Raw genomic sequence first — 18,949 nt, 5'->3', positions numbered from 1 at the left:
GAAGTAATTACAAAAAAATAATAATAAACTAGGTTCTGAAGCTCTATGATACAAAAAATAAAAAGTCAATATAGTTTGGTGATTAGGCATACCAGCTCTATCTGCAGCACATTACCTTATAAAAAGTAGTGCCTTAAGCATTAAAAGATTGTTCTTTTGCAAATGTAAAGAAAGCACACATATAGAATGGTCACAAAATGAAAATTCTCTGCATTAAGTACTATTACACCATGGGCTCTGCCAACCTAAATTTGCTGTGAATTTCCATTTCAGCAAGACACAGGCAGTTTCACCAGTCACTTTGCTCTTCCACAAATTTGACTATTGACACGTACTTAAATCATATAGCTCCCCTTATGCAGCTTGCTTAGAACTTTAACTGAAAAGCAAGATGAGTATTTAGGGTTACAAAGTGTTTTTTTCTTATAGCAATTCCTACACAAGCAACATTTAGACCCACTTGATCAAGTATTCTGTACAACATATTATGTACCATGTTAAAGACAGATTATGTATCAAGCCATGTTGTTTTATACAGCAGAGCAGTAGCCCTCCCTGTGCAGAAATATTTCCATCAAGACCTGCACTGTTCAACTGTACTCATTCCAGGTTGTACTTTGCTGCCTGCAAAAACCATCTCCAAACCCTTCCCAATTTCTTCCAGTCACCCACACCACAAGCACTGTGAAAGATAACTCAGTGGCAAACAAGTGTCACCTGAACAGCCAAATGCCTCCCTCTGTAAAAGCACACAGCGCAGCACCTCTTCTTTTCTAGTACTCTCACTATCTATAGTGCTTCCCTCCTCAATTAGAGGAGCATAGAAAAACAAAAGCAACTTTAAGAGACTTCTCTACAAGACTTGCAGAAATGAAAACAGGTCAAGACTACAACACCACTACAAAATGAATGTAGCCCCTTGCCTTTACCTCTCCCTTACCTGCAACAAGTTCAAAAGCTGTCTTGAGCAGAAGAAAGAGGCAGTGCTGCCTCTTACGGCTCTCTGAAAAGTGCTGAAGGAAGAAGCATCAATCTACAGAACACAATGGTAAAAAGCAAGCACGTACAATGTATTTGGAAAGAGAAGGGGAGACTGATTTGGGAGGGAGTGCGTGGAAAAGAACAGAAATAGTGCCTGGTTGGGAACTTACTGGTCTAATAATTACACACAGAAAAACTATTCTGAAAGAAACTGCAAGATTGCTACATTAAACGCTGCCAAAATGAAATAAAATGCCAGCATGCCTGCAGAAATTAAATTTGACACCCTTCTGCCAGGCTCTCCTTCCCCTGTCACATGCCTTATGACAGAGCTTTTAGTTTCCAGCTCCCCACCTCCCTGAGGAGCCCTGCTTCACTTAAAGCTGTGGGTGGCACTGTTCTGGAGACAAACCAGGGTTTAAGAGAAGATGACTTTTGTGTAATAATAATAATAATAATACACAGAACTGGAAATTGCGGAAACTGGAAGATGTGTGGTGAATGAAGCAGTTTCACTGTTTCTTCATTTATGCTGCCTGTAGTCACAGGTGAAAGCAGCCCCACAGAGCAGAGCTTAGCTCCCAAAAACAGTAGTGCCACCAAACTCGTGAGTTTGCCGGCATTGCGCAAAACTAATTTCAGTAAAGAGTTCTGCTGTGCCCTCAAAGAGGCATGTCCAGCATAGGTATAGGTTTCAGTGATTTTACTTGATAAAAATCAATTTCTTAGCGCACACAAAAGACTCAAGCTTGGGCAGATGTCAATACTGGACTTTTATGAAGACAACACAACATACATCTTTGAGAGACCATCACACTTGCAGACTCCTACCTACGTATAACAAAGATTTAGAATAACCCACTATCTCTTCTGTAAGTAACCTGCAAGCCTGTCTCCTGGGTCTTCCTCTCACCATCATGGCACTGGAAGTAAAAAAAGAGCCACCGAGCTTCCCTGTCATGAAAGATTAGCACAAGGGAAATCAGGAACAGTAAGAAAAGGGAAAGGTATTTCTGGACTGAAAACACACAGAAAGATTTTGAAACCTTAAAGCACTACTGGTATTACTGTCCTTAACAGCTCTCTTCTGACCTGCTCTTAATACAAATATATAAATAACCAAACTCCAAAAGGAGTCAAATATGAAGATCTACACACCATGCTGTCATTTCCAGAGTTCTTAATTCTGCGCTGATGAACTAGGACTGCCAGTGTATCTCTGTGAGCCACTTCGACATCTCATATCTATTCACTTCAACATCTCATATCTATTCACAACTATTTTTCATATGCTTATTTTTCACTTTCAGCCTCTGAAGTGAGAGACATGTTGGTAGGACACAACATGCATAAGCAACTTAGAGTGCAGTGTAACTTAAATATCTTGCTGTGCTGTCCAACTCTGTCTACAGTACCGGATACAATAATAACTAAAAATCCAGCGTATCTATCAGAAGTTATTACTAGGTTACTTATAGGTACTAACTAAATATGGACACAAAACAACTGTCCCTTTAGTAACTGAAATTAATTTCCAAAAGCAAATACTACAGCAGATACTTTAGTTCCCCCCCACTCCTTATTCCACACACCCCACCCACCCCCGCAACTCTTCTGCATGTGTTGAACAATCTTCTGAAACTGTCAGTCTTTTCATCATTCAGAATATGAAGGCAAGCATAGCTGGCCTAGGGATGCACTCATTCTGGATGAATAACATAACTATGCAACTCCTATCTGTACTGGTCAACTTCAGTGACAAGTTGCATGCTCCTTAAATCTTTCACCTTTATTTTGCAGTCAGAAAGAATACTTGTAATAAAGCTCAAATTAAAAGCTTATTTCAGTGACAGTGTTATTTCAGTAACAGTGAAATATCTTTGCAACAAATGTCCCTTCTTTTGTATTGAACTAAGAAGCAACAAACCTATGTTCGCCTTTCACAAATGCCATTTCTTTGTTGCAACAGCAAGGACAAATGCCAGCAACTGTTCAAAAAAGTTTCAGAACAGAAAATAAACTTACTTTTGCCAAGAACAGTCAACCGTTGGGTAATACTGCACCTCCAGACTATCATTTAGCAACTTTAAAGGTTGGTTAAAGTTTTCTAGGATGCAATAATAGAAAGGTATGTGCATTGGGAAGGGCATGTTTACCTTTCAATCAAGCTGGATGTCAGCCCACAACAGTTTCACTTACTGGGATCCAAGCATGTCAGTGTTTTTCTCATATCAGACTGTTTTGATTTTCACATTCATAGCCAGCTGCCTGTTTCCCAAACTCCTCTTGAGTATGAGCTGAGTAAGAAAGCAAAATTATTTTATCCTACCCAATCTTTATAGGCTTTCCTCTGAAACATCCTTCTGCCCCCAGCACACTTCTTTTGACATACTCAAGTACTGGAAACGAGATTCTGGCTTCCAGGGACTAGCATTAAAAAACAATGCACAGTGCAGGCTGATCTTAAAAAGGTCTGGGGTTCATTACATTGGAGAAAAAAAACCAAACAAACCATATTTTACTCTGAAGATGAATACATCAGTGGTGAGAAGTCTCACAGCTCAAGGTAAAGAGAAGAGAGCCTTCTGAGCTTAGTGTCTTGTAAAAGAAGAATGATTATCCTTTCAAGGTCTTATGTTGAATTAGTGTCTGCCAGATTTCAGTCCACAACTTCTTCACTGTCTTCTGCTCTATAGACAATTCTTTCTGCTCTGACTAGCTTTAGGTATCTTCTTTAACAAAATCATTTTAAAGGGCAATTCTTTTACCACACTGTCAATAGAGCCATCCACTCCAACTGCCTCTTGCATGCAGGCTGTTCAATTTTCCATTAACTACTTTATAATTCTTCCTTCATCCACCTAAGCTGAAACTTTCAACATTTACAATACCAAACAAACCAACAAAACAAAAAACCACCCAAGTAGGCAGCTGAATAGGACTGTGAAGAAACAGGCAATTTCCCTGGGTTGTTTACTATCTCAGCTGAAGCATGGGAAAAATGGCAAGGCTTGAGAATACTCCTTTCCTGGTTCAGTTTAGCATATTTTGAGCTAACTCAGCTGGTTTTATACAAACTAAGGTGAAGAAGCATTCATGCAGCTTTTCCATAGGCTCTGCTGTCAAATGCAGTATGTTGGCTCTGCAGTCTGGATGCGGGGAACAGAGACTACACAGGCAAGGATGCAGGAAAAAGAATTGCTTCCGTTACTGCCCCTGTGTTGTGTTACAGAATTGTGTATAGTGTCTTTTAAAAAAAATTACAGAACAAAAGTAAGACATGAACAACTAAGGAGCACTTAATAATGTGTTATTTGAAAGATGCTGCAGTTTGAGTTCTGTAAACTACAATCCAGTCACTTCAGAAATAAAATATGGTTAAGAAGTCAGAACTCTAATTTCGCATTAAGCAACTGAACAGTGATTCAGGTAAGCCTAAAGATGTTCTGTTTGTGCCCTCACAGATGCCAAACAACGAACCAAGACTACGTAACAACAAGTTTGCTCAAGCTGGGATACAATTTCAAATCATAGCTAAGATGATCTGACAGTCTCCTCCCTTTCACTTCCCCACTTCTCCCTTGCACTAGTAATAACATTTTTCTGGATTTTCAGGGATTCAGCTCAGGGATCTAAAGCAGCAGAAAGTTTTTCTTTGTGTGGGCAGAAGGGAAGGATAAGATTTCTGCAGGAAGGGAACTCCCTGAAGTGATTCACCATTGGGTGGGGAAAACAGCAGAGCCAGACAAAAGAAGTAACATCTTTGCCTGGGAGGCCTGGGAGAAGGGAATCATAGAATAGTTTGGGTTGGAAGGGACCTTTAAAGGTCATCTAGACGAACCCCCAAGAGGGTGGTCCATCCTTTTCAGCAGCCTACGACCATCAGATTAATCTCGCTGCAACTGAGCCTGCTAAACAGAAAGGAAACTGGGATGGTCCTATGAAATACTCTAAAGTTTTGTTTGAATTCATGAGCAGTAAGAATCAAACCCCTGTCCATTCAGAAAAAGCAGGCAGGTCTACAGGCACGAAGTTCACTCAGAGTGAGCTTTGAATACGTGATATGGGGAAATGCCCCTTTGGCTTCAGTGATAGCTACTATAGGACAGAGAGATTCAGATATATTTCACCCAAATAAAATATGCTCTGTTTCATTTAATCTTTCCCCTCTTACAATTTTATTTTCATTTGTAACCCAGAACTGGACACCTGCCCTACTGGAATTACTTCCACTTTTTTTTTTTTTTTTAAGCAAATCGATGTTTAAAGGGAGTTTGGATTTACCTGACATATCTAGGGTGTTTTCCCTTCCCCAAAGATAACAAATCCAGCTTTAGTGGCTTTTCAGACAAACCATTTCATCCTTTATTTCTACGAGTCCAGAAGCTGGAATGTGCTGAGAAGAGTCCAGGGCTCCTTTTTTTTACTCCCCCTCCCCAGTCAGGTACTTACTTTAATAATATCTCCCCTGAGCCTTCTCTTCTCCAGGCTAATTTACCAAGGCAAACCAGAAGTGACTATGCTCTTTACACAGTGCACTCCAATCTTTTATATCACAATATGCAACACATTTCATGTACCAGTCTACTCAGACTAATGACAAAGTTTACTTGGCTGTTTTCATACCCAATGCCTGTCCAGCCCTCAAAAGAGTTCAAATCATGTTGAATGATAAAAGTGTCTTTAAAATTGTGGGTTTTCACTATATAGAAGCATTATGAGCTTCAGCTCTAAAGAAACCACATTCACAACAAGCAAGTTTATTACAGGGTTGCAATACTGATGAGAGAGAAATCACCACTATTCTAGCTTTTACTTTTCTTCTTAGTGCTTTTAACTGCTTTACATAGTTCCAAATTAGGAAAAATTATAACTCTTCCACATTCTAATTCAACACTAGAAAGCCCTTTTTGCCAGTAAAACAGTATTTACTAAGGAACATGCATAGATAGTTGTGCCATGAAAACCTACACCATGAGCACAAGCAAGCACGCCAGCAAAATTTGAGTATAGGCTGGCTGACACTTGCTTCTACCTTTAAACATGGCATTTATAACCAGTGGTATATCTAACAAGTGTACTGAACACACAAGACCAGGACTGCAATTTCCTGATATCCAGACAGCTCAAAAAAGAGGGTACGCAAAATTTATCACAATCAAAAACAAAAGTTTTGTATTAGTACTCCTTTTCCTAGCGGGGGAAAGCTTCTGATCCCTGCCAATGTTTTTTAATCTACATTCATAACTTCTAGTAATATACTGAGTGTTTATGCTAGAATAATAACAAATTCTAGTATATCTGTTCCCTGCTCTTAAGAACTAATATATATTGATCATATGTACAAGAAACATACTAAAACCCACAAATTTATTTCGTACATTCACTCAATGCAGACAATGTAACAGTGTTATGCACTTAAACTATAACATGAAATTCACAAACTGCAGATTATATGTACATCTTAACTTCTGAGTTGAGGTTCTCAGTTTTCAATTTAATTCTCAGTATTTTAGACAACAGCTTAAATAGATTTTTTTTTTAAATAAGAGTAAAATTTAAAGACGCTGAACTGACTGCATATTCACCACAGTAAACGCATGCTGCCAGTATTTATTGCAGTAAGTAACTTAAGGGGACAACAGGAGTGGAAAAACACAAAACAAAACCAGCTGTGATCGCATTAGCCAAGCTTATTATGTAAGACCTCATTAACCACCGTCCCACGATAACGCGAATAAAACCTACGGCCACTGATGAAAAGGAGTGATCGGGGATACAGAAGCTGAATAATCATATAGCACTACAGCACACTGTCACCTTAGTAGTTAAAGTTCTGGAACGCAATTGGGTAAGATCTCCACTAATGCACACTGCAGAAAGCCCATGGTCAGGCTTCAGAATTGCAAAGCCCCTTTGCCTAATAACTGCAGTACGAACAGGAGTTCGAATATGAACACGTACAACAGGGGAAGGAACAGGGGGTGTGTTACACAAAACTGAAACTCCAAAACACTTCAGCCTCCTGCCCAACTACATTTTATGTTAGTAACATTTAATACTTCTGCAATGTGAGAAATATGAACAGAATTTTATTTTTGGCTATTACACATGGACTTCATCTTGATTTTAGTATGTTTCTTTAGTTTGTAAAATGTTCAACCACTTTACAGTTTTTATATTAAGTTCTGAAAAAAATGGGCTGTAACTATATGAAGTTTAACAGAGTTTGGTAGTTCCAGGTGACTTCAGGGGATTTTTCCCCTTTTCCATCAGCATTGCCAAATGAAAGACAAGCAGCATTGACCCATACAAACCTTTCCTGGCAGCCTGGAACTTAAGTGATCATCAGCTACTACAGCCTCACTTAGAAGGATCATCAATCAGGATAAAAAAAAATTCCCAGATAAAGCTGTTATAACATTTTAAGCAATTTTTAAAAATGTCCCAGTATTTTAAGCCAGTAGGTTTTTTTGAATGGGCTATTTTGAAACAATCATGCAGCTTAGAAAGTTAAAAATATTCTCAGCTTTCTCCTCTTCTCCAGTCATCTTCACTTTCTCATTAATTAGTTCACATTTGAACGTTACAGCTAACAGTTTGATGCTGCACTAGAATTGAGAGACCCTTTCCATTAGAAAGGCAGTATAAAAGGCTTTGGTTTGTTGTTCTTTTTAGCTACTTGTAAGGTATAACTTAGTTGTTAAAAGAGAATCTATATTTTTAATGTCCAGTTCAAATTTCAGCATTTCAGTTTCTACTGAACCTACAAATAAGCCCAGATGTTTTTAACAAAATATTTTTTCCATCCCCCCCCCCCCAAAAAAAAAAAAAGAGAATGAACAGAACAATTTGGTTCAAGTTCTGCACAGACTAATATTTTCTCTTTTCATTCTAAAGGAAGATAATTTCTCAGTCATCCCAAGGGTAGCTGATGTATCACTGATCTACTTTGTTTTGCATGAAATGCCATTTACAAAATAATAATGCAACACAGCTAGGACAGAAAATAAATCATGTAGTAACAAAGGTATTCTTTGCATCATTAGTCCAAATATAAACATGAGTAAAAAGAATACTTTACATGAACCTAAACATGTAACATGATTCCTGAGAAACTGACTTGAGAAAACATCTGAAAAAACCCCCTCTTTCCTTCAAACAAGGTATGAAAATTTCTGCAGGGTTGATGTGAGAAGAGTCCCAGAGAAGGTCACATGATAATGCCAGTCTTCCAAGAAGAACTAATAGAAATTAGTTATTCAATAGTGTAAATCTATTTAACGTGACTCTTCCTACACTAGTCTCCAGAAGATATGTTTTATACCTTTGGCACACATCCATTCAGATAAAGGGGCAACAGTACCTACTCACGGAAAGACAAAACAAAACAGGCATACTATACAGATTATATCAAAAATAGAAACCTCAAACTTTTGAGTGATAAATTAAGATAGATTTTGATCAAACAACTATCACAAAATTACAAGTCTAACCTCACATTCTGGAGGCTGAAGATGTACAGAACTATTATCAATCAGCATTTGTAAATATTTGAAGACATTTGTATAGGTAAGAATAACTGGATTCTGCACCTAGGATGGAGTAACGCTGGGCACAAGTATAAATTGGGAGAGGAGTGGCTGGAGAGCAGCCCTACAGAAAGGGATCTGGGGGTGCTGGTCGGCAGCAGGCTCAATACGAGTCAGCAGTGTGCCCTGGCAGCCAAGAGGGCAACGCGCATCCTGGGCTGCATCCAACACAGCATAACCAGCCAGTAAAAAAGAGATGATTATCCCGCTGTATTCAGCGTTGGTACAGCCTCACCTTGAGTGCTGTGTGCAGTTCTGGGCCCCACAATTTAGGAAGGTTGTGAAAGTCCTTGAATGCATTCCAGAGGAGGGCAACAAAGCTGGTGAAAGGGCTGGAAGGAATGTCCTATGAGGAGTAGCTAAGGACGTTGGGCTTGTCTAGTTTGGAGAAGAGGAGGCTGAGGGGTAACCTCATTGCTCTCTACAGCTTCCTGAGGAGGGGAAGTGGAGAGGGAGGTGCTGATCTCTTCTCCCTGGTATCCAGTGATAGGACGCATGGGAATGGTTCAAAGCTGCACCAGGGGAGGTTCAGACTGGACATTAGGAAGCATTTCTTTCCTGAGAGGGTGGTCAAACACTGGAATAGGCTTCCTAGAGAGGTGGTCGATGCCCCAAGCCTGTCAGTGTTTAAGAGGCATTTGGACATTGCCCTTAATAACATGCTTTAACTTTTGGTCAGCCCTGAACTGGTCAGGCAGTTGGACTAGGTGGTTGTTGTAGGTCCCTTCCAATGGAAATAACTCTATTCTATTCAACCAAACTTCTGAAATTACCTTTTACCCCTGCCCCACTCTGGAAGGTATATCAAATACCCCAGGTTGAGAATTTACACCTATCTACAACAATCATGCTGAGCTATGACGAGAGCAGAAAGCCACCCCGCAGCAGGCTGTGATGGAATTCCCCCTCTTTTTCCAAGGGGTTGGAGTGACATCAGGCAAAGGAGACAACAAATGTTCACATTTCACTCTGAAGACGCATGTGTATTGATGGTCCAAAGCTACACAGTGATTTCCTCAAGGTCCTGAGAGGACACGGTATTTGAGAAGCCAACATCACTTCTTGCACTGTTATACTCCCTATTTTCATTTCCCTCCACCTCTGCAAAGAAAAGGTGGAAATACATGTAGAACTATAGGTGAGAAAGGAGTAAATTAAAAGACCAAAAATTACATTCAAAACTTGTCTTCTCCATGAAACAGTAATAAAGGCCATCAACTAAGCTGAATATAAAAAACCCCAACCAACCAAAAAAATAAACCCCAAAAAAACCACCCTCAGAAAAAAAGCTGTTTAACATTTCTTTTGGAAAAGGAGTTAGTGTTACAAAACCATAAAAAGCCTCTGCAGTTTCGGGGCAACTAAAGAAGGTACAACTTCCAAAACCAAGAGAGGTTATCCTTCTGTTATCCTCACAGAATTTTACTCTAAAAATGAAGCATTTAATCATTATCCATTTCCACATAAATAGACCTAGACTTGAAAAGTAGAGGCGCGTGACCTATTATCAAATGCTATTAGTACGTTTCTGGGTAAAAGGATTTCAATTTGTATCATATAATTCATTCAAAGCAGGTTTAAAAGTTTAAACTGATGTACCTGCTCAGTCAAGTGCTACTTTAAGATAGAGCAGTACAAAATTATTCCCTTTTGGCCAGGGAGACACTTCGGCAGACATACTTGCACAGATCACTGGGAAACTTAGAAGAGATAAATTAAGTAAACTTTTTGTGACCAAGGAGAGGAAAGTCCTCCAAGGAAAAAAGTATTAGATATACTTTAACCTCAAAGATATTTGATTCTGACAGTTAACATTTTCAGGGTAATTTAAGTGCAAAGAATAAACAATATCTGGTTGGAATGCATACCATCCCTTAGGAATTTGCCATATCATTTGGTATATCTACATAAACTCAGTACAAAAAGTAAACCCTAAAAATTAGACTTACTGTATTCCATGTCTTTTTCATGAAGTTATCAGAGATGCATAATATGGCAAAATGAGAAACAGAAATATTGCTCTGGTTTAATTTTAATGCCAGATTTTTTTAAACAAAGAAAACTGGGGGGGAAAAAACACCTACTCATCACTGCATTTGCCTACGCCACTATGCACTATCAGGCAGCTACTGTCTTCCATGTAGAAAAGGATGCAGTTCTCTGTTGAACAATCATTTTAGTTTATATGCCGTGATTTTTGCTTTAAAATCCATTTTGACATCTTCAGCAGGAAATGCCCTACAAGTTTATAGGAGCCTTTAACAGCTCAAGTCAGATTGGTAGCACTTCTAAGTAACTTGCAGTTTAAGGACATGGTCATCAAAAGACACAAGTAACCTCCTCATCTTAAGAGCAGAGGAAGAAAGATAAAGGAGGTTATTTGATGAAGAACATTCCACCTGCTTGGAATACGACCTCACACTATGAATCCACCTCTTGCAAGAGCAAAAAACATTTGCCATAAGATGAAGATGATTGTTGATACCACAGTGAAAATGCTTAGCTTACTGACATCAGTGTTTACACACAGAGGTTTGTCACAGTGAGCAGCAAGTTACACCACTTTGCCATAGCAAATTATTCAATATTGAACAATCTACACTGCATCAGAAAGTGTGACTCATGAATGTCCTTCAGTCACACTGGTTTTCAAAGCAGGAGGCATGGAGCAGGTTGCCAGCAACTGCAAGAGCAGATAGAAAGCAATGATTTGTATACACATATGCACATAAATAGTCTCAGTTTAAATAATTTTCCAACATCCATCTTTTGAAAGACAGTGCAATTACACAAATGCTCACAAAAATCAAGTTTTAACTGGCTCAAAAAAAAAATCTCCCATTTGTTCAATCAGTGCAAGTGTCAAATTGTATCAGAAGTGATAGGGCTCTGACTCACGTTTACAGAGAAAAGAGCTGCGCTGCTTCAGCCCTTCCGGCGTCCTACCATCTGCTCCAACCTTCTTCCAGAGCTACTCACCCTGCAACTGAGTAGACAGAAGAAAACATGACTGTGCCTGAGTCAATTCAGTTCAGTCGGCACCTTCACTTAAACCCACCTTTTATGGGAAGTTTAATTTGCCTGCCTGAACTGAAGCAGCTCAGGTGCAGACATGTTCCCTCCTCCTACCTGCACGGTGAGGTCCAAGAACGAAGGGAGCTGGCAGACCAGAGCAGCGTTAACTCACAGTTGCAAAGCAGCCAAGCTTGACTACAGCCACTCTGGAACTCATTAAGCTTGTGCATCCATACAAGACTTGCCATTTAACAATAAAATGTCTGTTTTATGTATCCTACCGTGTTAAGCATGTCATTCAGTCTCCATTTTGTTTTCCTGTAACCTCCAAAAACAGTACCCCCAAATGACCTTTGGCATAAAGGGTTCTTTTCTCTTTTGAGTATGTATACTTAGCAGAATAAAATCAGAAAGTATGAAGTGCCTTAGTTTTGCCACTCTTTATTGCACAAATAAAGGACTTTACATATATGTAAATACAGTGGTTGAACTGGCTAGGTACAGCAGTGAGATCTGCCCTTCAGTTACGGATACTATCTTTGCTCTGGGGAAAGGAATTTCTTTTCCAAGCTTTTCATGCAGCTACTTTCACATGAGCACTGAATAGTTTAAAAAAATATGTATGTCTGTGCAATGGGGCAAGTCAAAGGAAAAAAAGGAAGTTCATCAAAGCCAAATTTGCAAGAAAAAAAGAAAAACAGCTAATATCACAAGGTTAGAGTTAGGAAATGTATTTCCAAGATAAAACAACATACCCAAATTTTAAAGACAAATTAAAGTAATTTGTGGTACCTCATCTTAAGGATTTTAAAACAGGCATCATTTTTAAGAGTACCTCAAGCACAGCATCCCTCTTGGGACCCAAAAGTGCTTGTAATAATTCATGTTAGATTTAATAGACAAGTTACAGAAATAAAACTGCTTGTTATTTGCATTCTCCTCCTTCAGAAGAGGGAGGCAGGAATTATAAATACTTCACCTGCTTGAAAGCTTATGGTTTGTTGTTTTTCTTTTAAGCAAATTCTGGCTTACCTCTTTGAAAATGAGAAAGAACAGTGAAATGATAAAAGGAAGAACTGGTGATATACTTGAAGTATATGAGAGATTAAAGCCAACACAGAGAAAGGAATAAAACCAGCTGAAAGCAGGAGCTGGAAAAAGTAGGCAAGAAAAAGCACACAAGCATAAATATGAAGAAAAAGGTTACAAAGGCATGGTTCAATGTCAAAAGCTATACAGGTCAAGATGTATGACATATGTTTGCTCTTGGAGAGCTAGGATTTGTTGACTCGGAGAAATGTATTTCTCCCCTGGAGAGGATTCCAAAGCATATGAGATAGATACAGCTCTGGATGAATGGGTGTCAAGAGTAAAATAAAAGGAAGGGGGGGAAAAAACCATGTTAGAGGAAAAAACAAAGCCAAAAGGATAAAGGACAAATGCTTAGGTTAGCACAGTGCTTTCCCAGGAATTAGCTGTCAAAGCCATCTCTTTCCTACTCCCCCCCTTCACTGCCTGCAACCAAGGAATGACTTGGAACATGAATACCTATTTTCCAGTTTCCCAAACCAAAGGGAACAAAATCACTTATTTCAATTGCAGCAAAAAGACCAAACAATTCCAAGAACATACAGGGTATCTTCCTCTTCAACGACAGTTTGACCTTAGAGTTCAGACACACAAGGCACATGCCCATTTAAAAATCACTTTGCCCCGTGGGTACGCAAAGACTGAAACACATTTCTGTCATATGCTGTAAATAGCTGGTTAATGAGAAGTGTCATAACCAAATCAGCCAAGTAATAGAAGTAACACACTAACAACTCAAGATGTTATTAACTGATCAATAACTAGTAACTTCAGACTACTACTAGAAGACACAATTAGAAACTGCTTCAAGTAACACTGTTTAACCAAAGAGACTCCCCCCTTTTCTTTGTAACAGTAACAACCTTCTGCAGTTCAAACATCACAAACATGCTGAACATCATTCTCATAGTCTTAAGATTTGTTTTTTAATTAGCCTTCAGAGGATGAGCAATAATTTTCCAGCGCAACTGCTTTTAAAAGACCAAAATCTACCTTACTATTACAAAAATGAAGTATCATTGCAAACCTCTACTTCGATTTTCCTTAAAAGGACAGTGCAAGTGATACAAGAATGACTCAAGACCAGTACACACACACAGAATTTATATCGTTATATAAAGCCAAAGATTTTTCCCTGCTTCTAGACTCTAGTTAGAATAAGCACCAATTATATACCAAAATGCTGTAGCTTGACTGAAAACATTGTCCATCACGTATGGTTACACTGCAAATAAGCTCAAAGACATGACAGTTGTAGTGTTTGACTCTGGTAGAGTGCATAACTCACAATAGTAATGAAATCAGAAGGTGATGAACAGATAGCAGCTCATCCTGCTTTAGCAGTTCTGAATCATGCAGCTGCAGGGAATGTTTATCTTTGAAGGATCAAAGTGTTAAAATGTATAAATAAACTCTAAATTGTGGCTTAATAAATAAGTTTTACAATCATGATTATAAAACATTACAGTTTTACTCCTACATTTATATTCTGGTATTTGCAGGAAATCCAGCGCTTGCCTTCAGAGGCTCTGCTGAAGGCGATGAGACCGCACACAGATGCAAGTGTCAGCCCACATAGAAAAGCTTTCAAAAACTAGGCCTAATCATTTGTATAGAGTAGCACCCAGTCCTGATACAATACTATCAGGTTACACCTTTAATACCTCTTTAAAACCAGGAAAGTAAGCACATTTGCAGTACATGGGTACCGTCATTGACTGTCTTATTTCAACTACTCAAAGGATGTTCAAGCAGCTTCACAATGTCTGCAGAAGATTTACAAATAATAAATCCCTCTAAAGTAATCTGTAGCCCACTAAAGACAATTTGTCTGCTGAGTTCGCATATATATTTAGCCACTGGTTACCTGCTGAGCATTTTTACCTTCTTTACTGCTACCCGTACGTTAAGATGGTCTACATTTAACTGGTACAATTTACCATTTTCTAATGTCACTATCTTCTTCCTTGAAGATGCCAACTAATGAGTGACCTTTGTTGTTCAACTGTATCACTTAGCAAAGCGAACAGAATTTCTGGAGGTAGTGCTGAAGCTTATTTATAAATAATAGTTCCTATTCGAGAAAATGGTAAGAGCTGTGTATGTATTTCGAAGAATTTTTTCCTGGCACAAACCACAAATCAAGCTACAATAATTTAAAACAGGTAAAGTAGCATTAACTCTTTAAAAAGAATTCAATTACTATAGCAAGTGTTTTGGCAGCGTGAGCATCTTTGTACTCGGTGCTTTAAAAAAAAAGGTAAATAAAAGTTGAACTGTATTGTTCATATCTACTGCCTAATTCTTTATTGTCATGCATAGTTAATTTAACTATTCCAACTTTAGTGCAAATATCAGTATATTTGATTTGCTGTCACTGTGTGTTCACTTTATACTGTGTTCACTTTATACAGATGAAAGGGACTCCTGAAGATTCAGAGCAACAGAGAAAAAAGCTCTAGGATGGCACCATAAGCCTGCTTAAAAAAAAAAAAATCCAAAACTCCAGAATAAACATAGCTTAAATTAAGACCAAACTCACATACAAGTTATCACCACAAACAGAAAGTAATGCTGTTACCTAGTGGTGGAAAGCTAGGTACATGCAAAATTGTACAGGTTTTTTTTTTTTCCACTAACTTGGAATTTTCATTTAGAAGCTATTAAACAACTTAAAGAGAAAAGGGCCTAATTCATAAACTAATGAAAGATATTGCTTTTCTTGCATTCAGTTCTGCAACAAAGGGTCAGTATTTTTGCACCTGCCAGTTTTGATTCTCAGCAGAGTAACTGATAGACAAGAAGCTATACCGTTTCCTGACCATCCCAAACCTGCTGTTTTACACTCCTCTTGCAACATCAGCAAGAGCTGGAAACGTGTGGTATAAAAGCATTACAACCTTAATCCTCAAACATCAGTTTTCCACAGAAACTGTTCTAACCAAAACAGGATTGTGCATCCCTCAGTATCTTATCAGATCATATTTTCAATTATATAAACTAACATTAGCTGAATTCAGTCAGCATTCTTTATGACATCTGGATAATCATGTTTACTTTTCTGTCACCCAGAAAATAACTAACTAGAAGAAGAGAAGGGAAATATGAAGACTTTCATGACACTTACTCAAATGCAAAGAAGAGTCCACTGGTGACCAAGATGAGAACAAGAGTCAGGTAGAAGACTCCAGTCTGTCGAGCCATCATGATCCTCCCATTGCAGAAGAATTTGTTTCTTCCAGGAAAAACCTCCCATTTTCTCTTGGGACCTGATTTCTTTTTCTTATGGGGAGACTCCATGGGCGATGAAGAGCTGTGTGTGCTGATCTGACTGTATTCACAGTCTTTCATGGGCCCACTACCACCTCCAGGAGTCATCAAGAGAGAGTAAATTGTGGGGAGAACCCCACCAAAAATATATACAATATATATATGTGCAAATATTCTTCTGACCAAGATAACCCTCTCCACCAGCCCCAGTTAAAAAAGCAAATAAAAAGATGAAAAGTCTGCTACCAGACTAGCAATAGTTGTATCATGCAAACAGCAGTTCTTCAGAAACCAAAGCTGTCATATCAGAAACGGCTGAGAGGGATCCTTCCTTCCTTCCTCCACCAGTTACAAAACAACCATGTAGGACAATCCTTTTCAAAACAACTTATCACAAAACAAGACCAAAAAAAAAAGTAATTATAAAGCGGTTAGGCTGTCCAAAAAAACATTTAGTCTTTTTTTTCAAGTTTATTTTCAAATGGAAGGGTTTGGTTTTTTTCCTTCCCACGCACACCCTGAGAGATCTCTCCGAGGGTCAGAAGGCTGGTCAAGGCAAGATTTAGCAATCGAGTCTATCATTCATAGAGATTTGTTATAATCCTCCTTTGCGCAGCAGATTTCACTGCTAAAAATGACCATTCCTAAAACGCTCCCTCAAGAGACACGCGTAACAAATCATTGGGGGGGGGGGGGGGGGGGGAGGGAAGGGGAAAAAAAAAGGCAAGAAAGAAACCAGGCTGCAACTCCAGCTTCTGAGGCACACTTCAAGCTCTTCCTCCTGGAGCCGCAATTTAGCGGGAAGCGTCCGCCGCTCCGCGCAGACCTGGGGGCGCAGGGCTCCCCGCGGGCCCTCCTCCCCTCTCACGACTCCACCGAAGGGGATTCTCCCGAGCCGGAGGCAGCTCGGGGCAGGACAGGTCCCCGACAGACAGCAGCGCCTCGGGAGCAGGTCCTCATCCTCCCTCCCGCCGAACCGCTCGCCCGCCTCACGCCCCGCGCCGCCGCCGCGCTTAACCCCCGCCTCCCCCTACACAACAGGTCCCCGCCGCCGCCTCTACTCCCCAGCGCCTCAGCCCCGCGGGGCGGGCGGCCTTGCGGAAGGGAGGTTGCGGAGGGAGAGGAGAGGGAGGTTTCGCCGCCGGTGGGAGATCTCTGCCGGGACTTCTCCCTCCCTTCACCATCCTCGCCGCCCGCTTCAGGGCCGCCGCAGGCGGTCGCACGGCGCCGCGGCGCAGGCTCTCGCCCACGGCCCGCGGCGGTGCCGGGCCCCCCCCCGCATCCTGCCCCCTCCCCTCGGCGCAGAGGACCGGCTGCCCTCCGGCGTCCCTAGTTTCGCTGTGCTTTTGCCCGGAGCAAGGTGAGAGAAACGCCCAGCCCCGCCTCAGCGAGCCGGAGAGTGACGACTTTCTCTCCCCCCTATTTTTTTTGGAGCCTCTATCCAGGTTGCTCCCCAGCAGCCAGACCCAGCAGCAGCAGCTGCCACCTCTTCATCTTCTGGGGGAGGCGATAACCACCGTAGCGGCGGCCCACCGCGGGAGAAGCGGGGGCGAGGCGGCGAGGGACCGGACCACACAGGCGCGCACCCCCCGCCGCGGTCGGTCGGTCGGTCAGTCAGTCGCTTCCCGGCGAAAGGGCAGGCAGGTCCCCCGCACCACCCCCGGCGGGGACGCCGCGCCGCGCCGCCGGCCCGGCCCGGCCCGGCCCAGCCCTCCCTGCGGCCGCTGGAGCGCGGTGACAGCGCTAACTCTTCCCCATCGCCGCCTCCGCAGGTAGCCGCCCAGCGGGCGGGCTGGAGGCGCAGGGGAGCGAGCCGGGCGGCGGGTGCCTGCGCTGCAGTCCCGCTCCCGCCGCCTCCCCGCCCGCGCGGGGCGCCCGCTCAGCCTTCGCCTCCCCCAGCCCACGCAACCAACCGCGCGCCGCCCCCAGCACGCGCGCACACAGGCACGCGCCGCCGAGCCACGAGCGATGTCTGCCGTCAGCCCCGGGCGGCGGCGGCGGCCCCGTCCTCCCCTGCTCCAGCTGCCGGGCCGCAGGCGAGCGAGTTGTGCGGGTGAGCGACAGGGAAAGGCAAACCCCGCCCACGCGGCCCGACCTAGCGGGACCAGCCTCCCTCCCCGTGCAGGCTCAGACAGGGACGCTCAGGGGCGCGCCCCTCCGCCCGCCGGGAGTTGTAGTTTCTTTCCCCCGCGCCCGTGAAGGGGCCTCGGAGGCGGGAGGGCGGTGGGTGGGACTACAAGCCCCAGCATGCCTTGCGAGACGGCCCGGCGGGAGGGGGCGGAGCGGGCCCGCCGGGCAGCGCGGGAGCGCTGGCAGGGCCCGGTGCGAGGCGAGGGCAGAGCGGGGAGGGGCGGGGCTGCCCCGGCGGCTGTTGGGCGGGTGGCTGCCGCCCTGTGCGGGGCTTGGGGTGACTTCGCCGGGCCCGGCTGTGACCTGCGCCTCTCCCCCTTCGCAGGGCCCCGTTCCCCGCGAGGTAGCCCTGCCTTCCCCGGCTGCCCTTTCCATTGGGGTGGGCACGGCCGCGGCTGGCGTTTATGGCCGGGTTCGTATTTCCGTCAGGCCTGAGGGCCGGGGCTGCAGCCCCTGCTCCATCCCTCCAGCTTGGCGCTGCCCTGCGGCTCCCTGGGCACCCAGCGTAACTAGGAGTTGCTCCTGCCCGCAGTCCTCCGCTGCACGGGTGAGATGGGCCAACAGGCGGTTGTCCCTGCTTTTGCTCGGACATGCCAACGTTTCACTGCTTTAGCGGTGGTGTCTGCACGCTCCTGGAACAAACGGGCTTGTCCACCAACGCTGAGGTGTTCGTACAGACCCTTATTCTGTCCTGACTTCATGAGGCTGAGCCCAGAAAGGTACGAGCCACGAAGGAAGAGCTTTTCCAGAAACACAATCCTGCACCGAGACCTTCTTGCACAGTACCGCCCGAATGCGAAATGCCACCGGTGGCAGGGTCACCTGCAGAGAGCCCATTTTGAGAAAGAACCACTCTCCAAGTTACTTTCTGC

The 18,949-nt window shown here is 42.6% G+C and overlaps 1 protein-coding gene across 4 annotated transcripts in view; it reads right to left on the bottom strand.

Annotated features, from left to right (window-relative positions):
* The window catches only part of ZDHHC14 (zinc finger DHHC-type palmitoyltransferase 14), a 110,768-nt gene extending 94,155 nt beyond the window's left edge, over window positions 1–16,613 (bottom strand). For all 4 annotated transcript variants that reach the window (XM_059829872.1, XM_059829887.1, XM_059829879.1 and 1 more), the window contains exon 1: window positions 15,805–16,613. In XM_059829872.1, the coding sequence (XP_059685855.1) occupies window positions 15,805–16,055 (251 nt within the window). In that variant the 5' untranslated portion in view covers window positions 16,056–16,613. The remainder of the gene's footprint in view (window positions 1–15,804) is intronic.
* Between the last annotated feature and the right edge of the window lie 2,336 nt (window positions 16,614–18,949).

The sequence above is a fragment of the Gavia stellata genome, chromosome 2, assembly GCF_030936135.1.
Source record: "Gavia stellata isolate bGavSte3 chromosome 2, bGavSte3.hap2, whole genome shotgun sequence".
In the NCBI taxonomy this organism is placed as follows: Eukaryota; Metazoa; Chordata; class Aves; order Gaviiformes; family Gaviidae; genus Gavia; species Gavia stellata.
This window is presented reverse-complemented; position numbering and strand designations above follow the sequence as displayed.